General features: G+C 38.0%; 1 protein-coding gene across 6 annotated transcripts in view; it reads right to left on the reverse strand.

Annotated features, from left to right (window-relative positions):
• VPS13D (vacuolar protein sorting 13 homolog D) overlaps positions 1–21411 on the reverse strand; it is a 96856-nt gene that overhangs the window by 54608 nt on the left and 20837 nt on the right. For 4 of the 6 annotated variants that reach the window (XM_082295692.1, XM_082295691.1, XM_082295689.1 and 1 more), the window contains 22 exons: positions 20877–21057; positions 19578–19760; positions 16752–16971; positions 16034–16244; positions 15732–15903; positions 15311–15423; positions 14500–14709; positions 12270–12535; positions 11964–12097; positions 11525–11680; positions 10729–10951; positions 10356–10430; positions 9438–9644; positions 8898–8987; positions 7765–7905; positions 6471–6593; positions 5756–5830; positions 3418–3523; positions 2951–3103; positions 2226–2361; positions 1180–1227; positions 270–420 (listed from right to left, as the gene is read on the reverse strand). In XM_082295692.1, coding sequence (XP_082151818.1) covers positions 270–420; positions 1180–1227; positions 2226–2361; positions 2951–3103; positions 3418–3523; positions 5756–5830; positions 6471–6593; positions 7765–7905; positions 8898–8987; positions 9438–9644; positions 10356–10430; positions 10729–10951; positions 11525–11680; positions 11964–12097; positions 12270–12535; positions 14500–14709; positions 15311–15423; positions 15732–15903; positions 16034–16244; positions 16752–16971; positions 19578–19760; positions 20877–21057 — 3374 coding nt within the window. The remainder of the gene's footprint in view (positions 1–269; positions 421–1179; positions 1228–2225; positions 2362–2950; positions 3104–3417; positions 3524–5755; positions 5831–6470; positions 6594–7764; positions 7906–8897; positions 8988–9437; positions 9645–10355; positions 10431–10728; positions 10952–11524; positions 11681–11963; positions 12098–12269; positions 12536–14499; positions 14710–15310; positions 15424–15731; positions 15904–16033; positions 16245–16751; positions 16972–19577; positions 19761–20876; positions 21058–21411) is intronic. The other 2 variants (XM_082295688.1, XM_082295690.1) reach the window with 2 other exon arrangements.

Here is a 21411-nt window from a genome sequence, read left to right on the forward strand (position 1 = left end):
ACTTTGCTACATACAGAAATAAGTTTTAGTCTTTACAGAATGTCAGCTTTCCCTGTTTATCTGAACAGCAACAAAAAATCCTACTGGGCTCTCTAGTTCACCTTGCTGACTGTTTTCTTCTTAACCTGACCCATTTCCTGTCCAGGGAGGTCTATTCTGGTATGAAACATTACAGATGGTGGTGAATCTTCCTGGGGAGGAAGCTGAACTCCCCACAGTATATAGGGACTGCTACAGGAACATGGGTCACAGGAGTTTACAGCACTTACTGTCAGGGGCAGAAGGACTATCCAGTCGCAGTTCCATTGGAGATTCCAGCTTGTTCTTCACCATCAAGGCTGAGCGCACTGTTATCACCTTCCGGGCGCTCCCCTCCATGGTAACTTCAAACACCACACGAACTGGAGGCAATGAAGAAAACTGGAAGATATTTAAAAGCATTAAAAAGCTCAGGTAATGAATATATCTAGAAGAGGGACACCTCCCTTATGAAGCACTAACTGCTGGAGAAAAATTTGCCAACTGAATCCAACCATGTGCAGATCATAAGGTGTATAAATAGTTTCATAATGGTGCTTTATAATCCTGTACCTCCTCCTCAAAGGACAGTAAAACTATGAAAAAGCAATTCCACACATCACTAACTCTGTTACGTTTCTCAAAATGATGCAAGTTCAAATAAGAGCAATATAGATCCTAAGAGGTGAACTTTACACATCATCTTTCTATTATATTATTTAATAAATCCATGTAGTTTGAAGTCTAAGACTCATAAAATTACCGATCACTCATCACTCCTATCTGTCAAAACTGAAAAATAAGGCAGAGCTTTCTTAAAATATTCATGCTTTCTTCACTCACAGCTGCCCTTCTACTGTGGTGTTTTACCTTGTACATTACACAAAGCCATGGCCACTTTGATCCTGAAAACAACATTTAATATGCGTTTACATGCTAGAATTCACATATTAGAATTTAAGACCCATTTTTCAAACATTTATACTGGTGAGGAATGGTAAGTCATAAGTATTTGTTCTGATTTGAAAGTGCACTTTGTTTGCCTAAATTTTGTTTCCTTTCTATTGAAAAGGTTCTAGAAGGATGGAAAAGCCAGTTCACTTGTAGAGTTACCCTACTCTTACTTAAGTAGCTCTCAAAAAAATGAAAATATATACTCACGTAGACTTGTGGATGTATTATATTTGTTCTACTTATTGGGCTTCCAAGCTGGGAGGAAAGTAAACAAGAAGGTTAAAGAAGTTAAACTTTTAAAATACTGCTCTCAGCTCTAATACAAAACTTTACTACAGAAGAATAAACTTTCATCACATTGTGTTTCTGATCTTCAGTGCAACCTGGAATCACATCAGAACTAGATTAGCAAAGCCTGTTTGTAATACTGCTTTGCAAAGAAATGAAGCTTAAGGAGGTTTTGTTGTAAAGAAAAATTCTACAAGAAATGTTGCTGGACAGCAATTCTCATTAATTTGCATCCTTTTCCTTCAACATTCAAGTTACAGAGAGATGATCCTTTTTATGCTTCAATATAAAAACATCAGAAACAATTCAAGTAAGAGACCACTGGCTCTTGCCAGCAGTATCAAATCAAATTTAATTCTGTTTTATATCAAGAAGATCTCAACCTCCTATTTGTCCAGTGCTCAACACCTAGCTAGTCTCAGTAGCTAGTCTCTGAACTTAGCTAGTCTTGAAATCCACAAGACCATTTTTATCAGTGAGCCTCCACCAAATGCCAGCCTGCTGATTATTGCAACTGCGTTTTCCCTTCATGACAAGTGTATTTTGTCTACAGAGCCACATACTTCAAAAACAATCTCCAGGCTTACAGGAAATTGCCAGTGTTGTTTATTTTAAGCAAATTAAATACATGAAAAGCATTCTTGCAATAAAAGAAATAAAAGTAGCTGCTGAAATGCTGCGTTGATTTAAAGCTCAGTCTCCACGAGTGCATGGCCTGTCACTAATACATTCATTCTGTCACTGGAAGCTCTGCCTGCCAAGCACAGATTAACTGCTGACTGCTCTGGCTGTGGTTTGGTTACACAGTATTGCCAGTTAGGAACCCAGCATCTCCAAGCTCTCCCAACCCAGGCTAACTGGAAAGAGGACAATCTCATACAACAGATGCTTTGAGATTAAAATCTTGCAGACATCATTACTCTTACATGACATATTCTTTTAAAACTCTCAAAATCAGAACTTACAGTAGAAGAGGAGGAGTTCTTATCTGGTGCAGCATATCGGAAAAATGTTCCAACTTTGTCTACAGACACTGGACTCACTTCTTCCCAGCCATTTACTCTCACTTGCAACTGATGAATCCTTAGATCATGTGTGTGTCTACCAGGTTAGATCAAGTTAAATTACTATTAAGCATTGTTATACAGAGTAAACACCAAACAGTTCAAACCACAAACATCCTCTGGATTCTCATAAAAGAATCTCACTGAAGCATTAAAAAGTCTCAAGTTTTTCCATTTCATGGATAGATGGACCTGATTTTATGTCTAATTACTGCACCTTCCCGAAGGAACACACAGACACATAACTACATCACAAAAAAAAAAAAGCACGCTACACATTTGTTAACAAGCTCTAGTTCTTACCTTTGATAACAACCAAACTGCCCCAACAGTCCTTTAAAATAAAGGACATTGATTTGTAACTGAGACCCCCAAGTCCTTCTAAAAGCTTATAATGATCCAACTCAGATAAAGGAATAGCTCCCACCAATAGCAACAGTTGCTGCTTTACTAGAGAAATTATAATTTCACTCTATACAAGAGTATTAAAAATAAACACTAAACATTAACAGGAGATTTTGAAGAAATCCACTTCTAATGTGACACCTGCCAGTGCCCTCACAACTATGAACCTCTGTGTTCCATACATGAGACTGTCAGAACATCTCATGGCCTGGTCCCTTCACCTGTGTCTGAGTTTTCCTCTGGCTTCAAACTCAAACGGAACCTCTTCCCCAGTGATAACCTCTTGCCATTCACTGACGTTATGGGCATCATCCAGCAACGTCCCATTTTCCTCAGGAACAACACCTGGACTCCCACTGTGAGATAGGGCAGCCCTGTGAAGAGAATCACAGCATTTTACAAACTGACTACTTCAAGTTGACTACTTCAGGTTAGTCCTGCAATGAACACAATCACACCATGAACGTACGTGACTGGTTTCCACACTCTGCTGGGTCTCTTGAAAAACAAAATCTTTTGTTTAATAATAAAACTACCTCAGTGTCAAAGAAAAGGCTCTTAATTGAGTAAAACTGGGAGTTGCCTACAGGTCTCTGCAAAATAAAAGCACTGAAAACAACAGGGTCTGGCTCACATGGAAGAGGTGCCAGACAAATACGTCTGAAGTGATCCCCCAAGAGCTGCTTACCGGGTTGGGGTCGTAGTCAGGGTGGCAAACCAGAGAGTGCACCCAGTGTGATTCCTCAGAGCAAAGGGGACAAACGGCTGCCTGCGTTTTGGGGTCTTCATTTCAGCTACAAAACAGAACAGAGACTCGTCTGAATGTGCATGAGAAATTCATTCATCAGATGTTAATGTGGGATGAGATACAATGACTGGAGAACCGCAACCTGCTCTAACTAAAGAAAGAAACAGGACATCCAGATTACTTACAAAGTTTTCACAACTAGTAATTACTACAGGAATGGTACAAAGCAAACAGACATTCTTCCCCTACATCAACCCTGCCTTGGAACTGAACTTAATCTACATGTTCTTTTGTTTGTTTTTATCAAGTCTTGTAAAGTACTATGCCTCCAGTTACACCTAACATGTAGAAAATCTAACTAAAAACCCAAGCATGATCAGTAATCTTTTATATACATCCAAATGCTCATGAAATACTAAAGACACATTCACTTAAAATTAAGATTTATGCTGCATTTAATGTAACAAATACAGGGTTAGCCAGTACCCCCTTTAAATGGGACTTTTATTCTCAAAGCCTGAACAATAGAAATATTTTCCAATACAGGATAAAGCCTACTAAAATACGGAAAATAATTTGAGAGCAACCAATGGCAATCTGGTTTTGTTAACCTGTTGGGACAGCAATATGCCAGAAGACGATACTTCACCTCCCATGTTTGCCTTTTTCCAAGCACAAATTTCTAACAGGCACAAGTATTACTCTCATCTTCCACACTGCAGTGCATGAAATCTGTGAAAATACTTACTGTGTTTGGACAGAGAAAAACCCCTGTCCGAGTCCAGTAATTTACTTAAAAAGGAATATAAATGGCTGCTACCTCAATACACACACCTTTGGTATGAGAGAAGTGGAAAGAAGGCACACACAACAAATCAGCTGCTTAAAGAAAAGGTAAGACAGAAATCTCTTTCCCAGACCTGAAGTCACTCCAAAAGGTTTCCAGAGGCAAGGAGGGGTGATGTGGGGAGGGCAGGAAAGTTTTGAAGGAGTTACTGATGACGACAGACAACTTTCTTCCAAATCAACAAACTCCTATGTACTCTCATGTTGTCCATGGAGACTTAAAGCTTACAGAGAAAGTTCTTTCCAATTAAATAGCAAGAAGATGAAATCTTTGAAAATCAAAGCTCTGATTTTTGCCAAAAGCAAATACATGTTTTAAGTGTTGAGTTTCACTTTATATCATTTTTTGGCTAGCCCAGGTTCTACAAAATTAGACCAGAAGCCAAATGAACTTTTACTCTGGTGTTTAATCAATTGCCAATTTATCTTTGGAGACTTTTAAAAAAGAATTTTTGGGACTATGGCCTGATTTTCAAAAGAAATGTAGAAGTTGAGTTTTGAGACTACTGCCTGAAAAAAAAAGGCTATCATTACCAGGAGGATTTTTTCATAATTAATTTAGTAATTTAGCTGCAACCCCTACTAAAAGCCAAGCAATAAATATTAGATGTTTTGCTGTTCGTTTGATTTTTGGGGGGGAAAAAAACCAACAGAAAAATACTTCAGAAACATAAATCCAAAATTTTCCATTTTGTTGTTTTTTTTAACTCAGAGAAAGTATTTCTAAGGGGCACTCGAACAGGCAACAGATGTAGATTTCCAGAGAGCTCTCTCTTTTCCCATCCACTAACTTTTTTGCAGGGCTATGTATTTATCAAGTGTGCTGTTTGTCTTCCATAAAGTCAAAAAATGAAAAGTCTTACTTCATACTGCATGGTTTTGCCCAAAACCTATCCTGTCAAATAGAACCCAAACAAATTAACAAATTATTTATTAGGAATGCTTTACTTCCTAAAGCTTACTGAAAACAGCCTGTTCTTCTGAAGGCATCTGAAAGTTTTCAGTACCTAAATATGCTAAATTAGGCATAAATATGTATATTGAACATAATGGTGGATATTTTTAGAATATAAATTAAAACTGTGATATTACTATGCTATTTTTAATCACACTGTACTTTCCCTCTAGAAAAGAGACACTGAACAGTCAACAATTCACATAACCTTCCTCACAAAGACAGTTCTCCTACATGGGGTTACATTTCTCCATTCTTTCCTGAAGGACCCAGAGAATGACAGGACAAAATACTAAATTTAGCAGCCTAAAAGAAAAGTAGCTGCTATGTTATTTGGCTTGAGGGTTTTTTGGGTTTTGATTATTTTTAAATATAGAGGCCAATCCATCAGCAAGTCCCACATACAGCACAGTATTTATTGTGCAAGAGCCTTTCAAAGAAAAAAGCACCTTTTGGTGTCTGTGTGCTGTACAGTACCTCTAGCATAGATCTGATGCTCTAGGTTAGTCAAACTGGCTGTACTCCTAGTTCTAAGGTAGACAAGAGGAAGGCCTGGCAGACAGGAAAGACAAAGTTAGCAGGTAAGAAAACCCATACAAATACAGGTAGATTTTCCCCTGCATGCATAAGGGAAGATATACATCATGCAATTATGAGTCTCTACCCATTTGCTTGCACTAAGCTGGCATTTGAATTGTTAAAATTCCTTCTAGAAGGAACTCTGGGAGAAAAAAGGATGAAAAAACCTGCCACATGTCAAGAACTATTACTCACGTGATTATTTCACAAAGAAAACAGCATTTTTTTAGAGAAACTCAGTTATTTAGGTCTTTGAGGTACAGAAAGAAAAAGATCCTCTCTGAACTGCACACAGCCTAAACTCAACACTCTGATTTAATCCTTGACATGAGAGTCACTCATTAACTGAGAGTGGCAGACAGAAAGGAAGCAGAACTAGCAGTGCAAAGCTCTTACTGAAAGCTAAGCAGCCAGAAAGCTTTTTGTTTTGAAAGAACTGAATATAATTGAACAGAAACAGCTTTTTTGTCTTTTTTTTTTTTTTTTTTGCCAAACATCTCTAACAAATCACTGTATGCTGGGAAGCCAAAATACTTATGTTTGTAATACATTAGACAGATGACCATGTGTGTCAAGACTGTTTCAAATAAAGTGTGATTAATGACCAACATACTCTGCCCAAAACATGGGGGATCCACCGAAGAACCCGACCAGTCTTCTGAGCTGATTACATTCACTTCTTTGTCCTGTTTACAGTAATCTTCCATCCAGGACTGCTTGGTACATGTGTATTGCTCTAGAGGAATGTAAGCACAGACAGTGTCTCCAAGGTGGCAGTAAACGAAATAATTGAAAAGTGTGTTAAATTCATCACACTCAAGTTACTCCACTTTAATGGCAGAAGTTATACTTCACTGCTTTTTCTGTGAGTCACTTACGTAAGTTAAAGACAAACAACAGCTCATAAAATCACAGCAATGCCTTAAAAAACAAATATATCCCAAAGATTTTATTTTTAAAAAAAGCTTTCAGTGGAGTTTCATGTTCTTGATACTCCTGTATCAATCTAAGAGCTCTACCTGCCGAGACAATTAACCTTAGATATTTTCATGTCAGAAGCACTTCCTAGGATTTTGGGGTTGCTTCTTTTTAAGAGGCACATGCACATTCCTGCATAAGTAGCAAGACATTAATTGAGTCCTCTGGCACACAGCCTCACCACTTGTCATCACTGGTTTTAAAAAGCATAATCTTCAGAATCATTGATTTGCTTCTTCTCCTGCCACCTTGGCTCCCCTCTTTCTGCCAACCCCCCAGGTTCTCCCTGGGGGAGAAAGGAGACCAAGGCAGGTTTTTTTGTTACATCTGCAATCTCAGCTGTTGACATTTTCTTTACTATGTCCACCAAATAATTCTGAATGAGCAACAATATTCCTGGGAAATGCACACAATTAGAGCTCCACAACACAGAAGCTCACATGAAATTGGAGCTAACGATGAACAAAATATTTTGGTTTCCAGAGGTGGGAACTGACAGCTCAGGTGCTCAGAAACTGAAGAACTGAAATGAGTAGCTACCCACTACATCTGTCAGTGTACTGAAAAATGATGAGCTTATCAAAATATTTTTAAGCCCTGTGAAGTATGGAAAGCTTTAGATGAAAGGCTGTTTCTGATTAAAAATAAATTTCAAATAACATACAAATTTGATAGAATTCATATGACCAGAGAAAGAATTCCTACTAGCCTCTCAAATACGCAGCTCATGTCTTTACACTTTCACAACATCTGATAGAACACGGGCTGCCTAAACACACACCTGGTACAGTATCCTGGGAAGTATGGAGGGACTTGAGCCGATCCTGCTCCCTCCACAGGATGCCAACAGTTTAACTAGAGATATCTGTCATTTTCAGTAGTGAAAACCAGACTGTAGAGTGCTGCTCTCAGGGAATATTCCCACATACCTATGAGAACAGAGGTGATGTTTATATCCAGGCGTGGTTTGGCCTTCACTTCCAGCTTCAGGCGGGAAGGGTGGAGGCGGCTTGAAGCTTGCTGTTGCCAAGACACTGAACAGGGCCACGGCTCAATAAATGGCTCCCAGCCTGAGAGAAACACAAACCATGACCTCTGCTACACACATGGAGGCCACACTGGAATGCTCTTTACATATATAATAATGAAACTCTAATAATTAGATCCTTTACTTTTAATCTGTGTTCAAGATGAAGTTGCAAACCTATGGATTTAATTTAATACCTATTACAAATTTGGTCCAGCTCCTCCATTTAGACCATGTATACTATATGTAGGGTCTTGCAGAAATATCTTAATTCCAATTAAAGCACTAGAAGGCAATTACAGCTCTATATTTAAGCTAGCTGGAATTAAGTTCTCTCAAACAGCTTCGACAATGACTTTCACACAATTATACGTAAGTTGGCTATTATTCAGTATCTCAAAGGATAAAGATCTAGAAGCTTTTAAAAAAAACCACCCTACATATTTTTAAAAACAAAGTATTTTTTAAAAACAAAAAATTTACCTTGTTATTGACAGATAATTTCTGAGTGCTTGTCACCAATTATGTAACAGAAAATTTAGTTTCTCAGTTAAAAAACCCCACACAACTAGATTACTTCTTTTGTCAGTATCATTGAGGCCTAACTTGGTTTTTAACATCTAAAATATAAATTGTGATTGTCTTCTTATGTTAATCCTTTGTCTTCAGCCTAATCACCTGCCCTCACATGCTTTTCCTTCCTGAAAAACGTAATCAACTGAATGCACCAAACAGTCAAAGAGAAGAGAGACAAGAATGCAGAGACAGCTTGTTGTAAAAGTGTCGTTTTGGTGAATAACCTTTCTATGCAATTCCATCTGAAAACTTGAGTGCTACTTTCATATCAGCAAAATCTCTACTTTCCACATTCCTCCAACTGATCTCAAATCAGGGTATCTTGTCTAGGATCACAGTCTCACACACACAGAGTCCCAAAAGTCAACCTTTCCCCATTCCCTTAAAGGCATTTCCTGTAGTAGGAAAGGCTGTTTCCTAAATTTAAATAAGAAGACAACAACTCCCCAGGTATTTCACCTGAAAGCTCACGGTTGTAATAATCTCCAGACAGGGTAAAATGAGCGTAACCTTCAGGGCTGGTTCTCAAATGTTGGAGAAAATTCAAACCTGGGGGGAAGAAAACCCATGTGACGTTTAAACTAATGCAAAACAATCAAGCTTCCTGATTTTGTGAACTGTCAAGTAAGCAATGGAAGGTTTTGTCTTGTCTTTTAAACTGAAATGGTACAAAAAGCCTATCATAATACTCTTCAAATAACATTTGCACACAGCCACACCTTACAATACAGAGCCTCCCTAGGATTCTGCTCAGGACAGATTCCATTTGTTATGTAATGTCAAAAAGGGAAACCAGAATCTTAACCCTACAAAGACTGTAATCTTAAAACCAAAACTTAAACCAAAGAGAACTAAAGAAAAAAGAACCCCCAAAATCCCCCATAACCACCACCAAGACACTGTCAGTTGAAATTTGACAAGTCCTGACAAACAAGAGCATGGTGCTGAACACACCCAGAACTGACAGTCATTTCATACAAGGCAGAACCAAATACTCACGTGAAAAGGTTAATTCAGCCAGGGGAACATCACAGTCCATGCAGTCATCTATAAAGCAGATGCAAACACTTTCTGCCTTTATTTCCACCCCAGAGATGAACTGGAGAGGCACAATGCCCTGGCTATCTCGACCAGAAGAGGTCTGGGAAACTGATTTCAGAGGTTCAGCATTCTTAAACAGCCAACTTGCTGCTTTTTTCAAGTCACCTTAGATGAAAGCAAACAACCAAGCAATCATCATCTACTTTCTCAATGAAATGTACTTAGTAAAAAACATATAGAAGAAAACTAATTCCCTCTCTCTTAAGAAAATATTCTCAACAGTACCTTGAATATGCTCTATTTTGTAACATAAATATGAGAAGAATATAAAGACATTGGTATTTCCTAAGAGTAAGAAATATATTTTGAAGTTTGCAAAAGTAATAAAAATCTGTAACATTATGCATGCCTATAGATAAGGTGGGAAGCATGATAATGCTAAAGGAAAAGAATCACTTGTGTTAAAGCTTTGTCTTCTTTTCACGTACTGCACGTAGATATAGAGAAATACGATTTTAAAAGGGAGAGATGAAAACACATGCTCTCAAGAGGAAGAGATGGAGAATAGCGAGAAATTGGCCCACCATAAAAAATTACCAACCTGAACACAACTAAAACTCCCAAACAAAAATATACTCAAGCGCCCCACACATGACATCCCAAAGGGTAGGAAGAATCCTTGCAGGGTGGATTTTGCGCAGTAGCAGAACAGGAAGAAGAATGTTTTAAGATTACAGGCCAACACAGAGCCAAAGACATTCTAAAGAAGGAAACAGGGCTTGTGCATCGCCACCTGACAGTCTACAGGCTTTACTCAGTTGCAATTAAGGTAAGATGAACAATGTGCAAACCCCTGCTGAGAATATCTGATGTTACCTTGGCAGATCAAAAGAGCTTTACGACAATCTTCCATGCTGAATCCCAGCTCCTGGAGGCGAGCCAGCTGGACCTCTGAAATGAACAGTTAACCACGCATAAATCCTTGACAGTTATCTACTTGTTTTCATTTCTAGAATCAAGACACATCTGTATGTATCTGTATGTAGAAAAAGCACATGATTCAACACTGCTTTTACATTTTTTATAATATCATCAGGACAATGCCATCATTAAACAGCTCTAACCAACAAAGGGTCTTATACCATGACGGTATCAACATCTTTTGTGTTAAGCATATAGATTAGCTTCACCTTGTAGAAACCTCCTTTAGATATAAAAAAGGGCTTCACTCCAACAGTGAAAAACATACCAAGAACAGGATCCAGTACACGTTTGGATCCATCTCTGGTTTCATGTGCCAAGGAAGCCTCATTTTCCAGTGCTGAACTGGAGGCATCAGCAGCATTCCCAGCACTTGAGGCAGCCGAGTCAGGCAGAGCTGCACTTGTCTGTTGGGGAATTGACTTTGCAATCGCCAAAAAGAGTTGAACATCATTGTAGGACAGTCTGATATCCAGTGCTTGCAACTGAATCTAAATGAAAAATTAAAATATAAGATTCACTTGCCTTTTTCTACACATTCTTCTTACATACTTTAGATATTAATGAAGCTTTTCCCAAAGAAGACAAAATTTAGGGTTAAAATCTGATCACCATGCTGTTTTAAAGATCCAATAATAAAATTATCGAAGTTGTTATAATTTACCAACAACCAACAGCATTACTTTTCAGGGAAAAGAAGTTTTACTTTGATATAATGGTAAAAAAGTCTCTAAATATAATTCCTCTCTAGTATGTCCTAACAAGTAGAAACAGAAAATACAGAAAAGTATCTTTTTCTTTCAGATATTAGTAACTATCTAACATGCCTACATAATCAGCCTACTTCTTTCCCCCACTATTAAACTCTGTAACATATCCCAGAAATCACTCTTTCATTACCACTAAGAGCATTTTCTGCATGCTTGTTTCTTTTCCTTTTCAGGAAAAAATTACCTTATTCTCTCCTTATGCATTTGAAAGTCTTCTGTTAAATCCTTGGGCATAAAAATATCTCTGCTAGTATTCTCTACTGCATATCATTTTATTCAGGCCTTTAACATTACCTCTAGAATAGGGGGAAAATCTTCACTATTGAAAGCATCCAGCAGTCCTGAACCACTTGGGTAGGAAGAATTCCCAATAAGTTCCATATGAATCTGTACTGGATCGATAATTGACAGTGCAGTCTCTTGCTCATTTCCTAACCGGCATGAAAACACCTAAAAGTTGCAAATTATTTTTAAAAAATTACAAATTGAGAGAACAGGCCTGGCAAGAACTAGCAATACTTTGAGGTTGCAGTCAAGTCTTATAATGTTTTAACAGAAACAATATAAAACTGTTCCTAAAACTGCTGTAAAATGAGACCATTTGGTGAGAAACTAACAAACTTCAAAAAGCATCTGTGGACTATTCCTTTTGTGTATATACATTTATAGTAAAGTATCTTCACAAACTCCTCTAATTTTAGATGTTTTACAGAAGCAAATTTATTTTTCTTACCTCAATGCCAAACAAACTGCCAGAGAAAGGACGATCTAACAACTTGGGCTTGTAAGTGAGAACAGTTGTTCCCTTCAGAATAATTGCGTTGGTATCGAAGCAGGACATGTCTTCAACAACCACAAATTCAGTTCCTTAACCAAACAAAATGACAAATAATAAACAGGGCAGTTGGCAATATCATTAAGCTACTTTCAGCATTTGCAGCAGGTTTCTTGATTTCCTTTAACAGACCTGGTTTTACACCAGCACATGGCTTTTAATGAGAAAAACTCCTGCAAAAGCACTAGAGAAGAGCACGTTTACCTGTCACATTGACCTTGACTTCCAGCTGCTTTTCTGCTGTCACAGGGAGCGAGGAACGTTTGGTAACTACTCCACTTTTCACAGTTTTGGGAACTACAGTTGTGTCACTGATGCAGGTTCGCTGCCGGGATGAATGGGGATTTTCCCGCTTTTTGGTATCTCCAGGAGTATATAAAAAGTCATGAACCAGTAACAACCAGTCAAATATCAGGAAGACACGAAGATTGTTCAGAACAACTGTGAAACTGGAGGAATCCTTAGTAGACCTTTTAAGAAGAGAGAAGCACACTTTACAACCTACAGATATTTAAAATCATGCTGAAAACTGTCAGTATCTAGTAAGAATTATGTGGCATTTTATAGGGATACACTTAGTTTACAGAGTGTCTGGCCTTTAAAATACACATACATACATATATATCTATACACACATATATATATTTAAACGGATTGAAATTCAACAATTTGCTGTACCCACAGAAACCCAACACATCTTAACCGCACAAATTCTAAGCCAAAATGGTACAGGAGATGAACTGAAAAACTACATAACAGGAAATTTATAAAAGCTCCTTTAACACACTTACATTATCAATATTAATTTGCAAAATTTCAAATTTTGAAACTTTTTATTATCATTTTATGTCTGTTGGGTATCAAACCTAACATTCTGTGTGTGAAACTCAGACCAGCTCCAAGGTAAGAGGTACAGCATGAATTTCCTCTCACACCCTGACAGCATTTTGCAGCACAGGAAGCTGCTCTGTCATTCAGAAAAAATGTCAGCCTGCCTGAGCTCCCAGCATCCCATCCTGAAGGTCTGGCTAGGAGGGATAAAGTGTTTGGCTTCATGATCTGGAATACCAGTTACATTTGATCATGCTAACTGGAAAATCATCTAAGTACTTAAATATCATGAAGCAATTTTCAATCCAGCACACTGTGAACTATAAAATCTCCAAAGAACTGTGGTGCCTTAGCAGGGAGCAGCCTCTGCCTGAGCTGCTTCCAACAGCAAAAGCCTATAACCCTCCCTGGCTCTCCAGGATATTTCAAGAGGCACCAGCCAGTACAACACTATCACTGAGTTCTGCCAACCCTTACATCTACTGCCAAGGATGCTCTCACCACTAAAAACAGACCACATGCTGCTGTGGCTGAAATTTAAAAGCACAACGCTTGGGAAGAAGATTTCTGAAACTCTCACTCACAAACCAGATTAGGCTGTACCTTGCAAACTCACTAACTGTGTCTAATCTAGGCACCTACTGACTCAACAGTTCTGTGAAAACCATCTGGGTTTTTTTAGGGTTTATTTTTTAGTAAATCCCATTTTAGTTATATTCAAATTGAAATGTTGGTTTCTTTCTGAACACGTTTTTTAGGTACCTAAAACCGCAATGCAGCATCCAAATCTTAAAAAAAATTTCTCTCAGTTGCCAAGTTTCTTTGGTTGGTTTTTATGAACAAATGTCTTCAAAATTCTCTACTGGACTAAAATAATCCACAATTTTTTTCTACATTATTCCTGCAACTGTTTCAGAGGGCATCATAATTATATGAGAGTGAGAAAGCTGAGCTTGGTCAGCAAATCTGATCAGAAGTGAAAGTAACATCTCTAGTCATCTCAGTTCAACCTCTTTTTTGTTAGTTAACATTCCTCAGGAAAACACCATGCTGAGAAGGTAAATACTGACATTATTCTTTATATTCCCAATTTCAACACTAAATTAGATCAAAACAGATAAGAAAAAACAAACAGGGTAGGATAGAACACAGAAGAGAATACAGAGATTGTTTTTGAAAGAGGTGCCACTTCTGTCTGTATTTGATGCTCTCAGAAAACCACATGTGACACCTGCTGGGAAACAGCTTTTTTGCAACTTACAGTAAAAATTCTACAAACTGGTTTTATGCACACATGTGATAGGCCAGACTTATCAAGCTTTAAGCGCTACTGATTTTAATAGTATTTCAAACCTTCATCTGATCCATTACACATTCAAACCTAAATTTTACTGCAACAACTGAAAAGAAAAAAATCCAACAACTTCCAGAGAATGAGTAACTGCAGATTTCAATCTATCACGTACCACTGATCACCCCAAAAAAGTCATCAGATTGAAATACAAAGCCAGCAAGTTTATTTACAATAATAACAGGTGTATTAAAACCAGGACAGTCCTGATTATGTCATTATTAAAAACAAACAAATCCCAGAATTACCAACCTGAAATGCAATTCAATCTGGATTGCTCCCGGGCTACTGGTGTTCTTTGATGACTGAAAGATGCAACTGAAGACATTTGGGGGGCCTGTAGCATATTTCTGTCCAGCATAACGAGTGTCAAAGGCCATCATGGAATGAGAGACCAGATTTACAGACTTTGTTCCATTTGAAGAGCTTTCAAAAAGCAACTTGGATTTCTTAAAATCAAACCTGGGAGAATAAGAAGCAAAACAACACACCGAAGAGACTTACAATTTATTTATTCCTTGGAGTAATTTATTCAAGTACAGCACACTGCTGAAATCTTTCATTTAGGTATTTTCTAAAACAACTACAATCATATCCCATGTCACAGGGATAGAAAATAGGTCTATACTACATGTAATAATATCTTCCACTGATGAAAACCCTTCTGGATTAAAAACACCCCAACAAGCCAACACAGAAGAAATCTGCTTTTTTAAACCCTCCCTCATATCACTTCCTTAATTAAAATACAGTTTCTCTTGGGCAAGTCAACTGATTACTGGATTGTTATTTCAAGGACAACTGGAAAGACAGACGGTATCGTTTGAACAGTGTCATTTCCTTTCATCTTTCAGAGCAGCTCAAACTCTCAGTTTGGACTCTAATTAAGAAATTCCATTTCACTGCATTATTAAACTGCAATTCCACATATTATTTCAATTATTTTCAATTATTATTTATTATTTCAATTATTATTTTCAATTATTTCAATTCTTGTCCTGTATCTCTCAATATAAGCACAGTATTTAGGATAAGGTATTCAGTAAGAGAAGAACATTCATACCTGGCTAAAGAGCTGCATCCATCTTTCCCCTTTGGATCCATCAGTTCCAGGCTCACATTAACCATGTCAATGAGGAATGACATGGAAGTATACACTTCTCCACTCAAAACTGTCTGAAAGAATCAACATTCTTTTTCAGAGCATCTGTTTAACTTTCATCTCTGAATTAAACTGTATTTCAGAAAAATGCAAACAGTTTTTGTGTGGTGCCCTTCTTTTCCAAAGAGTTTCATTAACCATTACTGGGGAAATATAACATTTCACAACAGTGTGGCCTTTACCTTGAAAATAAAATGACCATTAATCCATTTTCACACTACTGGTCTAGAGCTTCTTTGTTCTTAAAATATTGCTGTCATCAGCAAAATCAGCAAACCCCCCAGACATTTCAAGAGAATTTCAGCTGCACATAGATCCTTACAAGAATTCTTGGATCCTGCAAGTCATAGGGACGCATGAATTCCTCGACGGGCTCCCCAAGGTTGTTCTCCAGCAGCCCACGGATCAGTTTGTACTTGTTCAGATCCAGAGAGCAGTGCACTGAGGACAGGCTGCCGTGGATTGAAATGTCTGCGACGGCGTGACTCAGCTCCCTGCAACAAAGGGGAAACCTCAGCATTTCCAGGAGCTCCAACACAGCAGGGCAAAACCTTTAGGATACAACAAAAGGCATTTAAAACACTGCTGCAGGTGACAGCATAAGGCGACCCTGTTTAAACTCACTTGTCCAAGTTTCTCTCTACTTTTAACTTCAGTCTGAAGGGCTCCGTGAGCAGGCTCCCTCCTGTCTGCCTCACCAAGTAGGATGGAAAGCTCAAATCCACACTGGTATCTTCCACAGCCTTGGAATACTCTCTCTCGTATCTTTCGGCAGCAAAGATATCCATGTCCTGCAGATCAACCACAATGCAGTCTAAGAGGCAGATGTGATCCTCTGCAAGTGCACAGGAGATAACACATTAAGGATGAAAAATAGAATCGGTACAAAACGAATGCAACTTACTTTTAAAATGAAATTTAATTTAGTCTCAATTTTATTCAATTTTTAATTTTCTTTTATTCATATTTATCAATATCTGTAACTACCAGATACCAAGCTCATTTGCAGGTAAATGTAAATTCTTTATTAGGAGTCCAAGTACACTCCTTGTATATCTGCAATATGCATCTCAAAACACACCCAATTTGCAGGACTGCTCTTCCAGAAACTGAACTACAACTCCCTAAGCCTTTACGCTGCAACAATCAGCCTTAAAGCTCAGAAATAATTTCTTCTCCAATCTGCAATCTTCAGACCCAGAAGTCATTTCTTCTCCAATCTACAATCTTCAGACCCAGAGCCAAATACTTTTTCAGTGTCACGTAAGATATAAGCAATATGTCACTGTTCTATTTCACAGGACAAAAGAAGCACCATGGAATTTCTACTGCTCTCACATACCTGGGCTCTCAGGGTTTGGGACAACAGGCAGCTTCGATGGCTGCCCTTGCTGCTTACTCGATGTGCTCACTGTAGGTTCACTCTTCAGCCTAGAAATGTTTGTTCCTGATGATTTTTTCATGACTAATCCTTCCATTGCTACTTTGGACTCATCAGCACTTGTCTTCTTCATGCTATGTTTTGGGGTTCCCAAAGGAGAGGAAAACTGAACTGAATCCTGCTAATGAGAGAAATTTTGTAATTAACATTAGATTTTTAATTTCAGTTGTAAGGAACCAATGCACCAAGGTTCAAGCTGCAACAAATTCCTGTCAAAATTAAGTATGTTACTGGAATGCCAGTATCTTCTGCTGTAGAAAGATGGCCAAACTTTTCTCCTATAGCCTTAACAGCAGATGAGAACATTTTCTTTGTAAAAAAGTTCACTTCAGCAACCTTCCCCAAAAAGCTGTGGAATCTTTTCAGTGAGAAACTAATTCAAAAGCAGAGGGTTTTGCATAAAACACAAATACTGTCATGTAAATGAAATTCATACCAAAATGGAGGGGTAAAACTGTCAAGATATTAAACATTTCTGCAGAATAAAGACTACTAAATATTTAAAGCTGTTTTTCAGGTGATGAAAATAACATATGCCATTATTTTTGCAAGATCATGTCAGCAACTTCATATTAGAGTATGTGAACTAACACTTCCAAACATGCACATTTTATGCACTTCAAATACTTCAGTTGTCACACCAAAATGTGTCCCAAAATTCTCCTGCAGTTTAAGGTTGGATAAATCCCTACACTTAGTGGTAAATTCCTCACAGGTGAAAAAAGAAAAGCTCATTTATACTGATGTAAAACATTTTAGACATCTCCCCACCACCACATATCCAGTGGAAATCCATGAGCTGTCTTGCATCAAAAACCTACAACTCTCCCTAGGAAAAGAGTCACATAAACATTAGGAATTTCTTTTCCCAAAAATCCTGCATGACCAATCTGATAGCCTTCTGTGATGGAGTGGCCCCAACCACCCTGTGATATGTCTGGTGGAAGAGATCTACATACCACCTGTATATCCAAAGTTCATTTTGGGATTCATCTGTCCTGATTTCAATTAATTAACCTCATGCCCCACATGCAGGCAGCAATCATCTTTAGTGATTTACTCACCCCTTACTCCAATATTGCTCACTTTGCCCCTGGCTCCTGTATTGTTACTATCATTTCCCACCTTCCTTCTGTATCCAGCTTCTGATGTCACATCAATCCCTACCATAAACTTCCCTTTCTGGTTTTAATTGTTAATATTTTCTTGCCTTACATGGTTTTTAAATATTAGAAAAAAATTGGAAAAATTAATTGCAATCATAATCAAGGATTTCAAGAAAAAAAAATTGATGACATTAACTTAATACTGTAAAGACAAGACTGAAAAGTACATGCAAAGGAAAATCATCACATCATCTATAAATCTATAAATATGTGCAGTTAAATCCAAATTAGCAGCTCCTCAGACATGCATAAAGAGCACACCACAAAAAATTTACATCCAGTTCTTATAGAATGCAGCAAAATCTTTAGAATGGGAACATAATTTTTAATAAATGAAGTAACGTTTTAAAGTGCTAAATTCCAGAAGAATATTTTCTCTTTTTTAGAATGAATGAGGAGCACCTGAACACTGCTATAAAGATGTGAAATACCTCAAATAAAACAGGATCCTTGTATGCATTGCCTTGTAAAATCCGATCCTCAAAAATAAACATAGGACAGAGGAAAAATGAAAACAAAAGCAACAAAAAAAAAAGCCAAACCCCACCTAATCCCATTTCAAACACCTACATTTCTACAGTGCTACAAAACACAGTATTTTTAGGCTGAAATAAAATTATTGTGCACACTTTCTTTAATTTATAACATCAATTTAGGAGTCTACTGCTTACGAACCTTTACTTACATCAACACACTACAGCACAGGAAACAACCCAACATCACAGTCCACTAGTTCCTTACAGCAAAAACACAGGTAGGTACAAGTCAGATCAAGGCAACAGACACACCACAAAACCACTGCAGCAATTTAGTCCATCTAACTTCTAATTCCTTCAAAAGGGAATTAGGGGGTTCCCAGACAACTCCTTACTTTGCTGAATGGGTTAGATATAGAAAGCCATCCAAGATGGATCTTCCTTAGCTCAAATTTTGTGGCTGCATCTCTCAAGAGCAGCACCAGCTGCTCCTGTCCTGTGCCTTGACACGTGTGCAAGCACTGGAAACCTTTCCCAAGGTTTCACCTCATCGAAGCAACTACACACACTCAGTTTCACCAAGAGCACAAAAATAAAATAAACCCAATTCTATTCTCCAGTGCATTTGAACAAGTCTCAGCCAACAGACCCCTGTTTTCTGCCACTCACACTGTGGATATGGTGAGTGGTAAAGAGCTGGAGTTACCAAACAGGGTGAGCTGAAAGCCCGTCCTGGTCCCAACATTCAGGTGTGTACCCAGCTGGGTCCTGCTTCCTCACCAGAGCAGGTGGAGAAAGTTCAGCCTCCTTTCTTCCCTCCATTCTCTCAAAACACTCAGTTCAGTCTCCCCTCTGCCCCAATGCCTCAGACAATAAGCCCAAGGCAGGAAGGGCAGCACAGCACAATCAACAGCAAGGCAAATCCGTAAGATCTGCCAGCATGCTGCCACAGACTCTCATTATCAGAAATATAAAGTCAATATATAAAGTAAAATGCAAGAATCATTTACAATTTTGATTTAGAAATAAAATGCATAAAAACTAGCAAAACTACAAACTGCTAAATTAAGAAGTAATGTTCCTACCTTGTTCTTTAATGAAAAGGTACCCGACACTCCTGCAAACAGGAATCTGTTCTTCACTTTCAGTTTTCCCAGATTAGCTACAATAAGACTGTTAGACTTGGAGCTCTCAGGTATAAGCAGAACAGGAGCCCCAGCTTCAATATCAAGAAGAACTCGGGAAGCTCGCTGGGCTTTATCTCTCACCTGGGAAGAGCAAAAATACGTTTTAAAAAGTAATTACAAAAATTGCAGAAAGCAGGTGATTATTTCCCACTGATGAGTACTGAACTCAGGATCATGACCCCTTGATTTATAAAATTAAGATAAGGTAAGAGTTTATACCAAACAAAAACAACAACAAAGCAACCAAAAAAACCCCTCAAACTCTTGTTTTAGGCAGAGAATAAAGGCTCATTAAAAAAGTATTATGATGCAAACAGGAAAAACCTGTGCAACAGGTGCAGCCCTCAGGAGTAACACATCCTTTCACCCCTGAACTAAGAGGTAGAACAGACACTACCCAACTCACTATATAACAAATTACTTAAGAAAAATTATTTACAAAAAGCAAAACCCCATCATTTAGAACAGATGTTTCAAAATCAGATTCAAACTTCCCACCTAGTGCACAATGAAGCATTTTAATATCCATATATTCACTGTCTTTCCTTCAATTATGAGAAGCTTCTATTAAATGAAGACTATTGACTACATTAATTACTCCCACATTAGGTCATGTGGTCTATGGCTGTCCTGACTATTGAAACATTCTATCATGCCCTATATACTCTATTATGTATTGATATACTCTGTCTTGATATACTCTATCATGCTCTATATTCTCTATATTGATATACTCAATCTTGCTCTATAATCTCTATATTGATACACTCTACCATGCAGAAGTTCTGATTTTCTCAGCCTACCAGCCATCAAACTAATCAGAGACATACACCTGAGTGGAACAGAACTTCTCACTTGGCTCTCCTAAGTCAGGTATTATTATATCTGGTGGACAGTGGAGAATAAGACAAGATAACGCCTTGACCCTTTTTTGTCCAGCACATCCTGCAGAATCCAGGTGCCAAAGTTTTAAGTAATGTGCAAATTTGGTATTCTGCACTTTCAAACAGCAGCAGGATGGTCCTAACTAAGGTCTCCTGACTACAAGATGAGCCTGAGAAATCTCTACCAACACCAAAACTCTAAAACCTCCCACCATTTCAACTCATTTGAGATGATGCATTAACGTAAATTATACATTGCATTTCAACTGGAAAAAACAGGCTGGGAAAGAATAGAAAAAAGGCCCAGACATACTGTTTGTCCCTCAATTGCTGCTCTCTGCCGCCCCAAGACATCTTGGAGCTGAGTAAAATGCTGGATGAAAGACACCACCTCAGCCTGGAAGCGCTGGGTGTGTACATACTGGACAGAGGCCATACGCAGGGTCACACAGATGTCACACTCCCTCTGCAGCAGTGGATCTGGCCTCCCGTATCTGTGAGAAGGGTTCAAAGTCAAAATTTACCAATCTTCAATACATTTTACAAGCAGCACTAGACATTTTGCTGCATTCAAAATAGCAATATAGAGGATTTAACTAATATTCACAGCATGTCATTAACACTATTGCAGTTGCAGACATGAAAACTCAGGTTTGTATTAATTACTTCTAAATTTTGTACGTTTAAGTGCTGCTGAATTTTAATTAATCAAACAGGAAAATTCTACATTTGTAATGTACCTTTAATCTTTGCATACCAGTTAGACCTTTGGTGATTTTATATCAGAACCGTGGCTTTTAAGGTAAGTACTCTACTGCAGGATAATGTGTACATTCAATTCTGAATCA

Source organism: Coloeus monedula (assembly GCF_965178545.1).
Source record: "Coloeus monedula genome assembly, chromosome: 22".
Classification (NCBI taxonomy): domain Eukaryota; kingdom Metazoa; phylum Chordata; class Aves; order Passeriformes; family Corvidae; genus Coloeus; species Coloeus monedula.